At 42.4% G+C, this 18,634-nt stretch overlaps 1 protein-coding gene across 4 annotated transcripts in view; it reads left to right on the forward strand.

The window, feature by feature from the left end:
• cep192 (centrosomal protein 192) overlaps window positions 1-17,890 on the forward strand; it is a 142,468-nt gene extending 124,578 nt beyond the window's left edge. For 3 of the 4 annotated variants that reach the window (XM_067978190.1, XM_067978187.1, XM_067978201.1), the window contains 4 exons: window positions 912-1,024; window positions 5,651-5,777; window positions 14,917-14,975; window positions 17,318-17,890. In XM_067978190.1, coding sequence (XP_067834291.1) covers window positions 912-1,024; window positions 5,651-5,777; window positions 14,917-14,975; window positions 17,318-17,456 — 438 coding nt within the window. In that variant the 3' untranslated portion in view covers window positions 17,457-17,890. The remainder of the gene's footprint in view (window positions 1-911; window positions 1,025-5,650; window positions 5,778-14,916; window positions 14,976-17,317) is intronic. The other variant, XM_067978197.1, reaches the window with a different exon arrangement.
• The last annotated feature ends 744 nt before the right edge of the window (window positions 17,891-18,634 follow it).

An 18,634-nucleotide genomic window follows, 5' to 3' on the forward strand; every position in this document is an offset into this window, starting at 1 on the left:
AAAGAAATTATGAATCTGTACAAGACATTTGTTAGGTAACAGTTGGAGTACTGTGGCAAAAATACAGTTGTAAGGTTGGCTGAATAATTATATGTTGAGGATGCTAAGGACCAAGAAAGTATCTCAGGAAGGTATTCTCAAACTTGATGGGATGTCAATCAGTTGCCCTCTTCGGTATATCAAAGTTCCATTCTTCTCTGTTGGCCATCTGCATATTGTTAGGAAGGGCAGCATTTACTGGAAATGTTGGTCAAAATATGGTTGAATAGAAAGAGTGAATAATAATTGATGGATACTTGTGTTTGGCTATTTGTTGTAAATGTTTCAATTTCACACTGCTTCCACTACCATCCTACGTGGAGTCTTCAGCCTGGAATGAAGAGCAGTCTGAGACATAAACTTTTCATTAGTTGCTGTCAGTAATCAGCCTATAAGAAGGTGTGAAGTGGTCTTGAAGTTCACCCAAAAAGTAACCCAGCTCTTCTTTAGGTGACTTTGACTGCTAGCAAAGGCTGGACTGCAAATTTCGCACTCTTTTCCCAACCTCCACCACCATCCCATAATAATTGAATCGCATTTTTGAACATATCACTTTTTGGTCTCCAGTAGGGGGAAATACAAGAGAATATGGTGAACATTATTATACAACCAATATGTTACTTGTCACCTCAGCAATGTTATGGTTAGTTCAGAAGCGGCAGAATACCTGTTGAATTGATGTAAAACCTGAATGCAAAAAGGAAAAGATTGATTAAATATAAAATGGGGTGGATGAAAACTGAATGGATGAAGGAATCTGATATTGTCCTTCCTATTGATAAGATTGTTATGATATAACATATGATTGTTAACATTTTTTGTATGTTTCATTGCTAACACTTGTGTAACAAACACAACTCTTGTCCCTTCAGGGGACAAAAACTAAAGTGAGCTCCAAGGAAACTGATTCAGCCTCAGAACTGGTGAAAACTGAAGCAACAGTGAAAACAAGGAAAGCCGTGTCAGAAAGAGTAACTAAAACTGGGTCAGTAGTAAATGTTTGCAGTAAACTATTAAATCAGTAAAAGACTCTGGGCTCGATTTTAGGGTCAGGTTACCTGCGGGTTTCCAGCGGGGGGGCCCCGAAAATCCCGATCTCCGATCACGTGACCGGATTCGGACGAAATCCCGGCCACTTCCGGGTACCGCGCTGACGTGCGGGGCTGCGCGCGCAAGCCCCGCTGGTGGGAATCCCGCAGGCAATTAAAGCCAGCGGGGTTCCACTTGAGAGTACTTAACTTGCTCGTTGTGGTCAGTTAATGAGCTGAAGCAGCTGTCAAAAGAGGAAGTGTGGGATTTTAGGTTCAAGGCAGTGAGTTTCCCACACTGGGGGAAACAGTCTCCATCCAACCAGGCGTGTTGCAGCCAGCAGCCTGTGGCAGGTGCCAAGGTGCGCTCCACGGGGGAGAGCCCTCACCCACGCAGGAGGCCACCGCGTCACATAGGGCAACCCCTGCCCTCCACCACCCCCCGCCAAGCCAGAGGACAGACCGACACGAGACCGCAGCCCCAGTCCGAGGAACCACACACCTACCCTGCACAACCCCTCAGACCAACACCTGCCAGTTGGGTGGTGTGTGGACACCCTCGGAGGACGAAGAGCATGACCACCACCAGCAGCCTCGCAGTCCACGCCGTCCGCCGCAGAGACGTGGATCCCCCCAACACGGTGTGGTTGCACGCCCACCTGCACAGCAGGAGGGAGGGCTACCGCAGAGAGAGACGCGTCGCAGAGGGCACTACCCTCGCCACAGGGTCCACAGACCGAGGCGCAGCTCCCCGGACCTCTCCGAGCAGCAGTGCACAGGGAGGCGCAGATTCGCTCGACATGTAGTCGTGGAGATCTGCAGCCTCTTTCATGCCGAGCTGCTCCTGGCTGGCCCCAGCACCAACTGCTTACCTGTCGCTGGCAAAGTCACCACTGTCCTCCACACCTTCTCCTCCGCATCCTTCCAGGGTGCAGCCGGCAACACCGCCAATGTCTCTCAGTTGTCTGCGCGGACGAGCCCTGCAAATACACCTGCACCTACTCTGCAGTAACACGATGGGTGGCATCAGTGGTGGGTCCTCATAGTGATACCCAGGAGCGGGCATTATTGGACACAATGGACAGGATTCGCGGAGACATGGCAGTGGTGGTGTCAATATAATGTGTGCTGTTTGTGGCTCTGAAATTCAATATGGGTAACACCCATGACAAACCCTCAGACACCCTTGTGCACCCCCTTCATGCTGACGAGACGTTTGCCTTACCCTGCCTACTGCACATATGTGATGCATGCCCTGTGGCTGCAGCACAGGTGGTGGCAGGTTGAGTGAGGCTGGCCGTGAGGGAGATGCACGAGAGGGTGAGTATGGGATGGAGCCATGAGATTGTATGAGGATTGGGTCGCGTGTTAGTGGCAGGATGAGTACTGGCGAGGTGAGTAGGTGGAGGTAAGATGAGGATGGGGTGTGAGTGGGCATGAAGGGTGATGTGACAGAATAGTGTTGGCGGTGCCGAAGGAGATTTGGGGTGGGGGCAGTGTTGTGGCAGACGGAGTGTAGGGGAAAGACTTCGTGTTCTCACTGTGGCTGACCTACTGCGGTCATTGCAGCGCCTCCTGCACTATATGCAGGTGGGCGATATGTTGGTGGTGCAGGTGACCCCCTCTGCCACCTCGAGCCAAGCCTTCTTGGTGGCAGAGGCAGGCCGCTTCCTCCCGCCCGCCGGGGGGAAGATCTGTGTCCTCCCCCTCCTCCTCACCCCATCTGATGATACCTGGGGTGAGGCATCATTAAACTGGAGCAGCCTTCCCCCTGGGCTGCTCCATGCTGCAATTTGTTCCATTGGTTGCAGCATCTGTCAGTGGAGGACTGCCCCTTTAACTAGAGAGCCTCCAGCTGACAGATCGTACTGCGCATGCGCAGCCCGCCCGACGCGCAGGCCAGCGCCGTGGACCCCGGAGGAGCAGGTAATTGGATCCTATTAGTGGATTGCCTGCTACGATCGCGTGGGCAACCCACTAATTTCGCCGTTCGCGTTTTCGACGCTCCCGGAGGACCACCCGCTGGGAACCCGCAGGCCTGCTAAATTCGAGCCCCCTGTCTCTACAACATTCAGGCTTTTTTTTTGTTGGAGAGTTGCCAACTTTCTATTCTTCCCTCCCCTCCAATCTTGAAAGTGTTGATTTCTTGCTGAGATATGGTTCCTTGTGCACCAGGTGCTATCAAGTACCTTGCCCAAGTGTGTGTTGACAGTATATTTAAGTCGTCTGTTCAACATGGGCATTATTGCCAATTCTGATCTTGTCCTTACCTGACATCAACCAACCACATTTTCTTCTTCCCCCCCCCCCCCCCCCCCCCCCCCCAAACTCTGAAGCATTGAGGCTAATGAGAGCTCCCTGAATGCTAACTCTGTACAGACTGGGGCTTGAACCTGGAAGTTTCCTGGTATCTAGGGCTCAGTTACTAATTGGATAGACTCACTGAACCATTGGGGGAGACATTCAAGTTTTTGATTGTGGCCAGGTTTAGCAAATGTCTGAAAAATTGCAGGAAACAATTGATACCTGGAGAAACAATTACTTGAGCTGGTGTTCAATGTGGAATCAATGCTACTTTACATCGTTGGTGTAAAGCATATCTGTAAATAATGACTACAGTCAGTGAAATTTTGCATTCAGGCAAATGATATTTCTGAGGCAGACAGACTTAATTTTAATGTAGAAAGGATTAAAGCCTATATTCAAAAGAACCAGACAGGGTGAATCCAATGGAGAGCCAAGTGCACCACCTTCTACCTCTACCATATGATGATTTAGTGTCGCCGCTTTCTCCTAATAATTTCAGCTTTATTGGGATGGGAAGGAGGAAAGCAATCACAGTCAAGCCCTATCACATCTGCTCGATGAAGCAAACTATCAGAGAAGGCTTCTCTCTTCATTCACGGAGATTTTCAGAGTGCTACTGCCAAGGATCTATAAGTTTCCACTTTCCCAGGCCACTGAAATAGTTCTATTGAGCCAGGAAAACTCTTGCTCCTACTATTTTCTAGTTTCTAAAAGGAGAGGCTTTTCATCTCTTCTGGACCAAAAGGTTTTTGAATACCTTCATTTTAAAGAAAAAATTAGAAGGTAAAATTACCACAGATGATTTTGTAAGATGTTTGGGTAGTTGGCTGGTGGTCCTAGACCTCAAGGGTGCATATTTTCATATTGGTATCAGAGGAAATCTACATAAGGTACTTGGACCCAGAATTCTCAAATGCTGGTTCATAATGCAGACCAAGAAAGGCTGCTACTATCTTCATGACTTACCTCAATGCTTGACTTGTTTAATTCAAGGTCTCTATGATGTCTTGAAGGAACTATGGTAATTCCAGGGAAAATAGACTTCATAAGTTGAGGGAAAAAATGTAGCTAATGCCAATACAAGATCTATGTGTGCATGTTTGTGGACAGCAATAGGCATATGGGCCATGTAAGGATGATGCAGAATGAAACTCTGTCCACCGACCTCCCCCGCTGGGGGGAGTAACGACCATGAATTTGATGGCAACAGCAATGTTTGTGTCTGAATGCATATCTATCTTGAGATTGTTACAACTAAGCCAGCTTGCAAAGTAATTCTTGAGCCAATCAGTCCCAGAAGGCTGATATCAACAAGGTGCAGTGATCTTAAAATATTGGGCTTAAGGAGGATTGCTAAACAAATTGCTACTTTGTCTTGCCCCAGTGATTGCTTCCCAGCAAGATGGGGTGTCCGTTGTGAGGAAGTGCAGAGCCAGCTGCATACATCTCAAAACAACAGGTTTTGAGCAACGTGGTTGGGCCTGCTACTCTTCAAGGGCCACACATTGATCAATCCCTAGGATATAAGACAAGGACCTACTGTAGCAAGGAAGGACTGACTTTTCCCTGACCTCAGCAGCACAGGAACTATTTTGTGGTCATTTTCTAATGCGTTGTGCTGTGGTTATTGGTTGGGTACAGCGGGTGTGATTGTGGTCAGTAGGCTGAATACTGAAATCGGCAGTGCAATGTGACTGCATTTGGGGTCAGTGGGCTGATTCAGGTCCATGATTTGCCACAGTGAATCATTTACCAGTGTCATGCGTCGTTGTGCAGTATTGCTCAGCGATTTCCCCACAGGAAGCAAAAGACAGAAAATCTTGGGAGTTTCCTAATGTTGCTTTGTGCCTCTCTTTTAGTACATGGTTGAAGAGTGAAACTGGCAGAATCCTGGGATGACATTGCCTGCCCCTTCTTTCTGTTGTATGGTGCATAACATGGAGGAAAAATGTTTTCAAATATTTCAGCTCATAGGGACTATATTTTTTTTTTAAATCACATCCACCCAACTGTTTTTCAGAGATTTGCTCCACTTTCCTCGAATTCTGACAAAATTGTGCCAGCTGTTTTAGACACTAGGTTTACTTAGTTTGGACAGCCATATGTAATCAAAACTGTTTAACTTGAATGACTTGCAGTAGAAATGTATGTTTCGATATTTTGGCAAAAACTCTGTTTTGTGAAGTGAATGAATATGCTAAAAAATTAGGTAGTTGCCTAACCATAGAGGATCAACTTAATAAATTGAAAACTAAAATTAAGTTTGTTCTTTCCAGACAAGAACAGCCAGCTTACAGGGGTGTATTTGCTCCTGAGGATTTATACTCATTCCCTGCAACCCATCCTGGGGAATCAAGTACATTAAAAGTTAATTTACGCAATAGTTCCTCTGTTGCGCACGCGGTGAGTTTTTTTTTCTGTCAGTAAGTTTAAACGTACTATAAAAATGAGTGTGCAGCTTCCTAAATTATTGGATTATTTATCATCCTGACTACTGAAACATTCTCAGCTTTTCAAAAGCATACCTAAAATCTATTATTTCAAACAAAACAGGATTGCAATATTCAGAAGCAAAAATGGTGTTTGCTCACATAAGTAACCACTTCAAAAGTAATTAATTGATCATAAAGTGCTTTGAGACACCCTGAATACATAAAGCATTGTATAAATTATTTTTCCTTTGTGTCCTGTTCACTTTCTCCAAATGTTGTTAAATATTGGATTTTTTTGAAGCTCAAGTACCAAGGCATTAATCCTAGGTTTAAGATTCTTTTGAACAAACCTGGGATATACAATTGAAATGATTTGCTACCTGAATTGCTTCTGCAGCATCTGAGAGTTATAGGGAATGTGCTTACTTATTTTTGGAAATCACTTTTAATAATCCACAGAGAATCGGATCCTTCTTGGGAATTGATGCCACAGTAACTCCTGGGAGCTGTGTAAGAAATGTATTACTTTCAAGTCTTGCAACTCCTAAAACTTCCTTTTCTAGGTATCTTGTATGCTATAAGGGACCAGATAATAATGCTGACATACCAGAGTCACAGTGTCATTCTTTACCTCATTATTTGAACTATTGGCCATAACTGCATGTTCCCCTCCAAGTCACACACCATCCCGACTTGGAAATATATCGCTGTTCCTTCATCATCGCTGGGTCAAAATCCTGGAACTCCCTTCCTAACAGCACTGTGGGAGAACCGTCACCACACGGACTGCAGCGGTTCAAGAAGGCGGCTCACCACCACCTTCTCGAGGGCAATTAGGGATGGGCAATAAATGCCGGCCTCGCCAGCGATGCCCACATCCCATGAACAAATTTTTAAAAAGACTGGGTTTGCCTCAAAATTGTGTAATAAACTCCTCTGGTTAAACATAAACCCAGGAATGAAACTCTCCTGCAAGTCACCTACAACGGCACTTTCAAACTCCCAACTGTCTAGCCTTTGGCTCTCTGTTCACTGTGATCTGCTCAATCACACCTTCACCTCCACCATTGATGCCCTTGTCCCCAGTAAAACCCTTACCATCTCCCACCCTGGTCGTTCCCCTTGGTATTGGCCCCCTTCTTCGCTCCCTTAAGTCAAAGGGATGCGGATTTGAACACTTAGGTAACATGACTCGTTTAGCCATTCATCGCCAGATCAGGCTGGACCACATCAAGCACCATCAGGCCCTGCTCTCATCTGCCAAAACTGCTCATCACTCTAGGATCCTCCTGGAATACAAAGATAACCTCTGGTTTCTTTTCTCCACTGCCAACTGTCTCCTTAAAGCTTCCCTGCCCACTCAACCCCCTCACTTCCAACAAGAAGTGCGAGGAACTCATGGATTTCTTTGTCACTAAAATTCAGCTGCCTCTGCTGCATCCTTCCCTAGCCCACCAAGCCAAATTTCCCCCACGGTTCCCCCCTGCCCTATCCCGGAACTTGCATCTTTCTCTAGTTTCTCTCCTACCTCTCCTCTTGACCATGAGACCCACCTCCTGCTCTCTCTACCCTATTTCTACTAAACTGCTGAACACCCAACTTCCCTTCCTTGTCTCCATGCTAGCTGATATTGTGAACAGTTCCGTCTCTCTTTCAAATCTGCTGTTATCACCTACTTCCTCAAAAAAAACCACCCTTGACCCCTCTGTCCTTGCAAACTACCGCCCCATCTCCAACCTCCCTTTCCTATCCAACGTCCTTGAACATCTTGTCGCCTCCCAAATCCATGCCCATCTTACCCACAACTCCATGATTGAACCCATCCAATCAGGTTTCCGCCCTTGAAGTAGCACTGAAGTGGCCCTAATCAGTCACACATGACACAGTATGTGACTTTGCACTATCCCTCCTCATCCTCCTCGACCTGTCTATAGCCTTGGACACGGTTGACCACACCAGCCTCCTCAAATGCTACTTCTCTGTTATCCAGTTGAGTGGGACTGCCGTCACCTGGTTCAACTCTTAACTATCCAGTTATTAGAAACCTAGAAAATAGGAGCAGGAGTAGGCCATTCAGCCCTTCGAGCCTGCTGCGCCATTCAATGTGATCATGGCTGATCCGCTATCTCAATACCATATTCTCGCTCTCTCCCCATACCCCTGATGCCTTTTGTGTCTCGAAATCTATCTAGTTCCTTCTTAAGTATATTCAGTGACTTGGCCTCCACAGAGAATTCCACAGGTTCACCACCCTCTGAGTGAAGAAATTTCCCCTCCGCTCAGTCCTAAATGTCCTACCCCGTATCCTGAGACACTGACCCCTCGTTCTGGACTCCCCAGCCAGGGGAAGCATCCTCCCTGCATCCAGTCTGTCTAGCTCTGTCAGAATTTCATATGTTTCAATGAGATCCGGTCTCATTCTTCTAAATTCGAGTGAATACAGGCCGAGTCGACCCAATCTCTCCTCATATGACAGTCCTGCCATCCCAGGGATCAGTCTGGTGAACCTTCGCTGCACTCCCTCTATGCAAGTATATCCTTTCTTAGGTAAGGAGACCAAAACTGCACACAATACTCCAGGTGTGGTCTCACCAGGGCCCTGTATAACTGCAGTAAGACATCCTTGCTCCTATACTCAAATCCTCTTGCAATGAAGGTCAACATACCATTTGCCTTCCTAACTGCTTGCTGCACCTTCATGTCTGCTTTCAGTGACTGGTGTACAAGGACACCCAGGTCCCTTTTGTACATCAATATTCCCCAATCTATCACCATTTAAATAATACTCTGCCTTTCTGTTTTTCTTTCCAAAGTGGAGAACTTCACATTTATCTGTGTTATACTGCATCTGCCATGTATTTGCCCACTCACTCAACTTGTCTAAATCGCCTTGAAGCCTCTTTTCATCCTCCTCACAACTCACAATCCCACCTAGTTTTATGTCGTCAACAAACTTGGAAATATTACATTTGGTTCCCTTATCCAAATCATTGATATATATTGTGAATAGCTGGGGCCCATCACTGATCCCTGCAGTACCCCGCTAGTCACTGCCTGCCACCCCGAAAAAGACCCATTTATTCCTACTCTCTGTTTCCTGTCTGTTAACCAACTTTCATTCAATGCCAATATATTACTCCCAATCCCATGTGCTTTAATTTTGCACACTAACCACTTATGTGGGACTTTATCAAAGACCTTCTGAAAATCCAAATAAACCACATCCACTGGTTCTCCCTTATCTATTCTACCAGTTACATCCTCAAAAAACTCCAGTAGGTTTGTCAAACATGATTTCCCTTTCATAAATCCATGTTGACTTTATCTAATCCTGTTGATATTTTCTAAGGATCCTGTTATCACATCCTTTATAATAGACTCTAGCATTTTCCCTACTACTGATGTTAGGCTAACCGGTCAGTAGTTCCCTGTTTTCTCTCTCCCTTTTTTAAATAGTGGGGTTACATTTGCCACACTCCAATCTGCAGGAACTGTTCCATAATCTATAGAATTTTGGAAGATGACAACTAATGCATCCACTATTTCCATGGCTACCTCTTCTAGTACTCTGGGATGCAGATTATCAGGCCCTGGGGATTCATCGGCTTTCAGTCCCATTAATTTCTCCAGCACTTTTTTCACTAATACTAATTTCCTTTAATGCCTCCTTCTCACTAGACCCTTGGATCCCTAGCATTTCTGGGAAGTTGTTTGTGTCCTCTTCCATGAAGACAGAACCAAATTATTTGTTTAATTGCTCTGCCATTTCCCTGTTCCCTATTATAAATTCTCCCGTTTCTGACTGTAAGGGACCTACATTTGCCTTCACTAATCTTTTTCTTTTTACATACTTTTACAGTCCACTTTTATGTTCCTTGCAAGTTTACTCTCATACTCTATATTTTTCCCCTCTTAATCAGTCTCGTGGTCCTTTTTTGCTGAATTCTAAACTGCTCCCAATCCTCAGGCTTGCTACTTTTTCTGGCAACTTTGTGACTCCTCTTTGGAGCTAATACTATCCTTAATTTCCTTTGTTAGCCATGGTTGGGCCGCATTTCCTTTTGTGTTTTTGCGCCAGAAAGGAATGTATAATTGTTGCAATTCATGCATTCATTCCTTAAATGTTAGTCATTGCCTATCCACCATCATGCCTTTTTAATGAAGCTTCCCAATCTATCATAGCCAACTCACTCCTCATACCTTTGTAGTTTCCTTTGTTTAGATTTAGGACCCTAACGTACTAGTCTAAAAAACCATCTCTTACACATATTCCAGGAATTCATCCTCCACAGTATTATTGCTAATTTGATTTGGCCAGTCTAAATGCAGATTAAAGTCATCCTTGCTTAGTGTAGTACCCTTGTTACATGCATCTCTAATTTCCTGTTTGATCCCATCCCCTACATTTCCACTACTGTTTGGAGGTCTATAGACAACTCCCACCAGTGTTTTCTGCCCCTTGGTGCTTCTTAACTCCAGCCAGTCAGATTCTACATCTTGATTTTCTGAGCCAATATCCTTTCTCAGTATTGCTCTGATTTCATCCTTTACTAACAACACCACCCACCTCCTTCTCCTTTTCCTTTTTGCCTGTCCTTCCTAAATATCGAATACCCTTGGATATTCAGCTCTCAGCCTTGGTCACCTTACAGCCATGTGTTTGTAATTGCTATTATATCATATCCATTTACATCTGTTTGTGCTGTTAATTCCTCTTCCTTATTACGAATACTTCGTGCATTCAGATACAGTGCCTTTAGATTAGTCTTTTTAACATTTTTAGATATCTTAACATTTTCTTGTACTATGGCCCTATTTGTTTTATTACCATTTTTTCTTACCAGGACCCTATTTGCTGTCTTTTGTTTGTGTCAGGAAGGGACAGAACGTACAATCTGGTTATCCTTACCCCAATCACTTTCCTGCAGTGCTTCTTTGTCTTTTCTCTTTAGCATTCTAGATTTCTCTCCACCGGGACCCTCTCTTTCCCCCCCCCCCCCCCCCCCCACCCCACTTATTTAGTTTAAAGCCCTATCTACCTCCCTAATTATTCGATTCGCTAGAACTCTAGTCCCAAGCATGGTTCAGGTGTAGTCTGTCCCCAGTACTGATGCCAGTGCCCCACGAATCAAAACCCACTTCTCCCCTACCAATTTTTGAGCCATGCATTCATCTCCCTGATCCTATTGACCCTATGCCAATTTGCTCGAGAATTTTCTGCAATGGCTTCTCTTCCCACTCCTGCACTGTTACCTCTGGAGTCCCTTAACGATCTCTCCTTGGCCCTCGTATTTCTCATCTACATGCTACCCCTTGGCAACATCATCTGAAAATACGTCAGGTTCCATAAGGATGCTGACGATACCCAGCTCCACTTCTCTCGACCCACTGCCCCTGATGTCAGACTGCTTGTCAGACATCCAGGCATGTAAATATCAAGACACTCCAGGAATTTCCTTGTCTTAACTTCCAGAAAATGGTGGCTGCTACTCCAAGGAAAACAGTGCTACCGTTGCAGAAAATATTTTTTAGTATGAAATACAGAAATAATATGCTAGTAATTCAAGAAATGCAGAAAAACAGAGATCCGATGACTGATTCAGAATGCTGACCTCTCAACTCCTTGTGATCCCTCAGGGGAGGAAAAGCCTATGGCCTGAGTAGGTTTTCAACCAAACTCTGATGTAATTTACAAACACAATGCAGCAATACAGCTGTCATACATATCTGAATACAAGCATGTTATGCAGATGTGCATTATACAGCAGAAAGCATGTTTTGATTCGTGCAGCTACTACTAACTGTTACATAGTTTGAGAAATTATTTTAATAGCTGGGTGTGACAAGGTGTACACACTGATCGGCTAATAATTCTTGAATCTCTGATCAAATGCACGCATAAACATTTCAAAGCAATGACTTCAACTGCTTTGAGAACAAAAGAGAACTTGAGATCTGCAGTCATTGGGTTGTTTTTGTGGGTTTTTTAACTTTACTGAAAAACCATGATTTTTGCATGGTCTTGTGTTCTGCCATCACATGCATGCTGCTTCCTGTGGCCTGCTAAATGTGTTGAGATGGTACAGCACATCAGTGTGTTAGCATTGTATTGCAAAATAGTGTCATGTCATGAGCATACTGATGCATGGGACTGCCTAGGCATCAAATTCCCAGACCTACCTGCTGTGCATCGAGTTACATCGAAACTACAGCACAGAAACAGGCCATTTGGCCCAACTGGTCTATGCCAGCTTTTATGCTCCACACGAGCCTCCTCCCTCCCTACTTCATCTAACCCTATCAGGATATCCTTCTATTTCTTTCTCCCTCATATGCTTATCCAGCTTCCCCTTAAATGCATCTATGCTATTCGCCGCAACTACTCCTTGTGTTAGTGCGTTCCACATTCTTACCGCTCTTTGGGTAAAGAAGTTTCTCCTGAATTCCCTATTGGGTTTATTAGCGACTATTTTAAACCTCTAGTTTTGGACTCCCCCACAATTGGAAACATTTTCTCTGTCTACCTTATCTAAGCCTATCATTATCTTGAAGACCTCAATCAGGTCACCCCTCAGCCATCTCTTTTTCTAGAGAAAAGAGCCCCAGCCTGTTCAGCCTTTCCTGATAAGTTTGGTATCATCCTTGTGAATCTTTTTTGCACTCTCTAAAATGCCTCTATATCCTTTCTATAATATGAAGACCAGAACTGTGCGCAGTACCCCAAGGGTGGTCTAACCAAGTTTCTATGCAAGTTTAACATAACTTCTTTGCTTTTCAATTCTATTCCTCTAGAAATGAACCCCAGTGCTTGATTTGCCTTTTATATGGCCTTATTAACCTACATCACCATTTTCAATGATTTGTGTATCTGTACCCCTAGATCCCTTTGCTCCTGTATCCCATTTAGATTCTTATTATCCAAGCAGTATGTGGCTTCCTTATTCTTCCTACCAAAATGCATCACCTCACACTTATCTATATTATAATTCATTTGCCAATTGCACGGCCCTTCTTCGAGTTTATTAATGTTGTCTTGTATTTTGACAATTTGGTGTCATCCGCAGATTTTGAAATTGTGCTTCCGATTCCGGAATCCAAATCGTTAATGTAAATTGTGAACAACAGTGATCCCAGCACCGATCCCTGTGGAACACCACTTCCCACTTTTTGTCAGTCTAAGTAGCTACCCTTAACCCCTACTCTGTTTTCTGTTTTGTAGCCTGCTTGCTATCCATTCTGCTACCTGTCCCCTGACTCCACATGCTCTGACCTTTGTCTTGAGTCTACAATGCAGTACCTTATCAAAAGCCTTTTGAAAATCCAAAAATATTACATCTACTACATTACCTTTGTCTACCCTTTCTGTTACTTCTTCAAAGAATTCAATAAGGTTGGTCAAGCATGACTTTCCCTTCTGAAATCCATGCTGACTATATTATATTTTCATTCTCCTAGATGCCTTTCTATTACATCTTTGAGTAAAGATTCCATTATATTTCCTACCTCCCGACGTTAAGCTAACTGGTCTATAGTTCCCTGGACTTGTTCTATTGCACTTTCTAAATACAGGAATACCATTAGCTGTCCGCCACTCCTCTGGCACTATTCCCTTTTCTAGTGAATTTTTATATCTATGTAATAGTGCCTATTACATTTAGGGCACTACTGTTAACTTGTAAGGGTCACTTTTCAACTTCAAGCGCAATATAGGGTAGGGATGACACATCTACTATTTTGGAATCTGTCTCCATGGAGACCAGAAACACATAGCACCGTAGATACAGAAAAGTGACATGTAGGTCAGTTTAAATCTAATGTACTGAAAAGGAGTTTGACTTGATCAATCACCTTGAACCAGTGGCCTTAGTCACAGTCCAATTCAGCACTTTTTTTTTTAGTTGTACACTTTTTTGAGTTGGAATTTTAGGGGCTATGTTAGCTTTTCTGAATCTGTTTCAGATTTTCAGACTTCTATATGCTACCATGTATGTTTATACATTCAAACAGTTTTCTCAGAACTCTGGTCTCAAACTGCAATTATACTATATTGTATAGTTATAATGAGGGAAATGGCTAGAATTAATACACGTATAACTATGGGATAAAGGACATCTGCTACGATATTTTAACAGAAGCTTGAAAGACCAGAGAAAAGATTTTCTGCATTACTTTTGTCTGTACTTACTCCTTCAAGTGAGGCTTGTTTTGCAATAACAGATATTTAGTGCTGATGGAATATAGTCAAATTTCACATTGAATTTGTTTCCTCCTCCTTCATCGCTGAAAGCAGCCTGAGTTGTGGTATGATTCATTCCAGTAATACACCCTACTAGATATCTGGCAGCATCTGTGGAGGGGAAGGTAGATAAGATGGCCTTTCATCAGAACTGGAAAATGTAACAAACAAACAGCCTATAAGGAGGAATGGTGCAACGAAAAAGGGATTGGGGAGAAAAAGAAGTCTGTGATTAGGTGGGGGACAGGGGATGATTAAATGACAGAAATGATTATGACAAAAGGAGGCAATAATGAGAGAAATTAGAGAATTAAAAAATGTATCAAACCCAGAGGATTTGTGAATGGCATTAGCAGACTAGCAGAGGTGGAGGGAAGCATGGAAAATATGGCAATGTCAATGCAGTTTGTAAAAATACAGTGTGATTTTACAATAATTTTTTAACCATATTCTTTCACAGTTTTGTGTAGTCCAAAAACTGTACTGGGATTAGTTGAAGATTATGTTGAAAATCATAATAAGTATGGCTTAGTTTCTGTTTTTTTTTTTCCCCCCCTACAATCCACACTTATATTTATGGGCTTTTTTCACATGGTAAGTGATCTAGGAAGGAAAAATAAATGAAATAATTAAAACATGTAATTTAATACAGATAATTCGAAGTGGTGCATGTGACTTTAATATGCAACCTTGCTTCATGCCGTAAACTAAAATACTGGTCAAAAGCTCTTCATGAATATCTTGTTTGAGTCCATTGCTGGCTGAGATAAAGCTATTGGATGTAAACTGTACCTTAACAAAGCAAGTATTTTGTGATGAGCATGTGTTTTTATTTGCTTGAAGCTGTACTAATGCTTTTGGTGTTGATTTGCAGCTGAAGTTTGTAAATCCCAGGGAGCCATTTTATATCAAGCATTCCAAATATTTATTGCGGTGAGTGGTCAATAAAAATGTGAAGTAATGAGGCAAATCCTTGAGAATTGAATTATTGAGCAAACTAAGTTTCAAACCTCACAATTGCAATGTTATACAAGAGATTTGGATCCTAAAGTTTGTTCCTGTCCCTTGTGATTATGCTGAGTCCTCAGCATCTTACTGTATATCACTGTAGAGAAGTATATAGCTTCTTTCTATGCGGTGGATAATAAACAGAACATAAGAACATAAGAACATAAGAAATTGGAGCAGGAGTAGGCCAATCGGCCCCTCGAGCCTGCTCCGCCATTCAATAAGATCATGGCTTTCATTCACGTGCATTATTAATTGAAAGCTAGTGAAAGAATGAGAAAATCAAAATGTAACACGAGACCAAAATGAATGAAGTACTGTAGTGGAAAGACTACTTTGATAAATATTTGAGTTTGATTGCACAATCCTGACCGCCAAAATTCTACTGCATAGAACTTAAAAGGGAAACTGTATTGCACTGAAATTGAGGATTGTATGTCAAAAATATGTATGTGTTAGAGGCTTTCAATCCTGGAGGTGGGGAGGAGGGTGGTGGTGGTGGTAAAATTACAGCAGAGCCTCCTTCTGTGCTCATCTAACATCCTACATGTTCCGGATTGATTTCTTTTCCCTCAGGGTGCTGAAGCCAATTGTAACTCCCTTTACCAAATCCCCAGTTTTGATCAGCTAATAGCACTGACCGGGGTTTGGATTTGTGACTTTCCTGATCTGTGAGACTCCTTGAATGTTTGCCTACAAAACAGTGATTACACTTCAAAAGTAATTCATTTGCCAGTGAAGTGATTTGGGACACCTTGAGGGACTTGTAAGGTGCTATATAAATGTGTGCTTATTCTTTCCTTCCTCAGTCCTCAATAATTTTCCATCTGTGTCCCAAAAGAGGAATTACATCTTCACTGCGGGGTAAATCTAAAACTTGGGTTTTTAGCAGGTTTTTCTATTGTGCTGTACTATAGACAAATGACTTCCCAATGAGTAGATTCTTTCCCAGTCCTATATTTACTCTTGAAAGCTGTTTTCCTCATCACAGACAGAACACTGTGGCAGTGATCATCAATTATGGTCCAACTCTCCGACTTTGAAAGAGCTTTCCCTCCATGAATTGCTTCATCAGATGAACCAATTTTAACCCCTAATTAGAATTGGGAACAACTGACAATGAAATTGGATACATATTTGAAGCAGAGGAAGAATATAGAGCTTTAGGCAGAGCAGAGGAACAGGAGTAGGCCATTCAGCCCATTGAGCCTGTTCTGCCATTCAATTGGATCATGGCTGATCTGTATCTTAACTCCATTTACCCACCTTGGTTCGGTAACCCTTAATACCCTTGCCTAACAAAAATCTATCAATCTCTGTTTTGAAATTTTCAATTGACACCCAGTCTCGATGGCATTTTGGGGGCGGGGAATTCCAGATTTTCACTACCCTTTGTATGAAGAAGTGCTTCCTGACATCACCTCTTAATGGCCTAGCTCTAATTTTAAAGTTATGCCCCCTTGTTCTGGACTCCCTCACCAGAGGAAATAGTTTCTCTCCATCAAGTCTTTTAATCATCATAAACACCTCAAATAGCTCACCCCTTAACCTTCTATACTTGAGGGAATATAAGCCTAGACAATGCAACTTGTCCTCACAATTTAACCCTTTTAGCCCTGGTATCATTCTGGTGAATCTGTGTTGCACCCCCTCAGGCCAATATATCCTTCCTGAGGTGCGGTGCCCAGAACTGAAGACGGTACTCTAAATGGGGTCTAAGCAGAGCTTTATATAACTGTAAATAACTTCTACCCCTTTGTATTCCAGCCCCCTTGAGATAAAAGCCAACATTCCATTAGCCTTTTTAATAATTTTTTGTACCTGTCCACTAGCTTTTAGTGATTTCTGTCATTGACTCTGAATGTCTCTGCTCCTTCACAATTCCTAGCTTCTTGCCACGGCTTAGTTTAGATTATTCTAACAAAGAGCGGACATGCACAATGAGCCAAATGGGCTCCTCCTACGGTGTAAACTTCTATGGTTCTTAATTTGAACTTGGACCTTCAAAATAGGTTGCATTGCTATTTAATCTACTGGCTATATGTTTCTCTTTCTCCCCCCCGCCCCACCAATCCCCAAATCAAATCAAACTTCCCAATAAAAGAAATTTGAATTCTGCTACTATTCTCTCTTTCCTTAAAAGATGCAATTTTAGTGTGAGGCTTATAATGGGAATGGACAAGTACTTGGATTTTTTTTACTGGGGAAAAGTTGATTCAAGTTTTGTTCAAGTTCCTTTCATTTGATGTATTTACTTTTTTGTTTAGTGCTCAACACTACATCAATCTACCTGTCCAGTTCAAACCAGAGTCAGAGGGCAGATTCGAGGCACTCCTCGTGGTACAAACAGATACATGTGGAAATCTCCCTATTCGACTTATTGGTGAAGCTATTGCAAAAGAGTGAACAAAACTAACTACTTTGTCAAATGAAGTGCCTGATTGAACTTCGAGATCTACCCCGGAGAGGAAAAATGTTACATTCAAAATAGCATTACGTAGAAATCTTACAGTAACAATTTGAAAATGCACCTTTTGTGTACAATTTTTAAAATTACATAGTTTGTAAATTAAGATATTTATACAATGGTGCCATTTTGGTTTAACATCAGCACTGTTACTCTTGAAAAGGAAGGAAAGTATTATAGTAGACATTTGTACTATGCTAAATTAAAAATCCCAGCGTGCTGTGGCAGGGAGCTGTACAAGTTTCTGCCCTTTCCTTCAGTATTGTATGAATTGAATTATTTTGCACAACCTTTATTTTTGTGGCCATTTTGTATACATTGGAGCAGCTCTTTTATGATGTATATTTGAAATAAAGTTAGTACTGTAAATTAATGTTTAATTGTTTTAGTGGTTTTCAAGACATTTGCTAAGTTTTGTTTTTAAAAAAAAATCAAACTGAAAACAATCCTGCAGTGATACAACTTCAAATTGTATAAAGGTTATTTTGTAGCTGTAATTGACACAATCAAAAAATGGAGTTACATACTGCATAGTTACCTTCCATTGTTGTTCATTCCCAGCATCATCCAGGAGTAAGCTGAGGTTGATAACGACTAAGGACAAAGTTCCAAGATTTTAGCAATATGAATCCTTCCCATGTAATCTTTCTTTCCCATATTGTACCGGTCAATTATCAGCACTCTTCCTTGGGCAGTAAATTGTAAGGAATTTGATTCTGAGATGTTAGCAAACTTTAAAAGGGACTGTATACCTGGTAAATCAAGAGAGTACTGCCGATGATCTTCTGCTGGCAGTTGCATTTACTCAGCCAAGTAAGTTTAAAAAACCTAGTTACTAAGGTTAGGGTGTCGCAGGCCCATTCCAATTGTAACCCTCTTCCATGCAGCTCAGTAAAAACATCCTGCTTAATTTCACCTCCCAAATAAATTTCAAGAAGTTTTCTCTCTTTTGCCCAAATGTGTGGCATTATATTCCTGGGGAAAATTTGTCTTCCTACATAGAGATAGAAAGAACCTTTCACTTTTTCTAAATTCCTCAATGTTAATCAATACCTTGGTCAGATTTATTTCCATTAATTGTTATGAGCTGGGGGCAGTATTTATTCCCAGGTAATTC

The sequence above is a fragment of the Heptranchias perlo genome, chromosome 3 (genome assembly GCF_035084215.1).
Source record: "Heptranchias perlo isolate sHepPer1 chromosome 3, sHepPer1.hap1, whole genome shotgun sequence".
Taxonomy (NCBI): Eukaryota; Metazoa; Chordata; class Chondrichthyes; order Hexanchiformes; family Hexanchidae; genus Heptranchias; species Heptranchias perlo.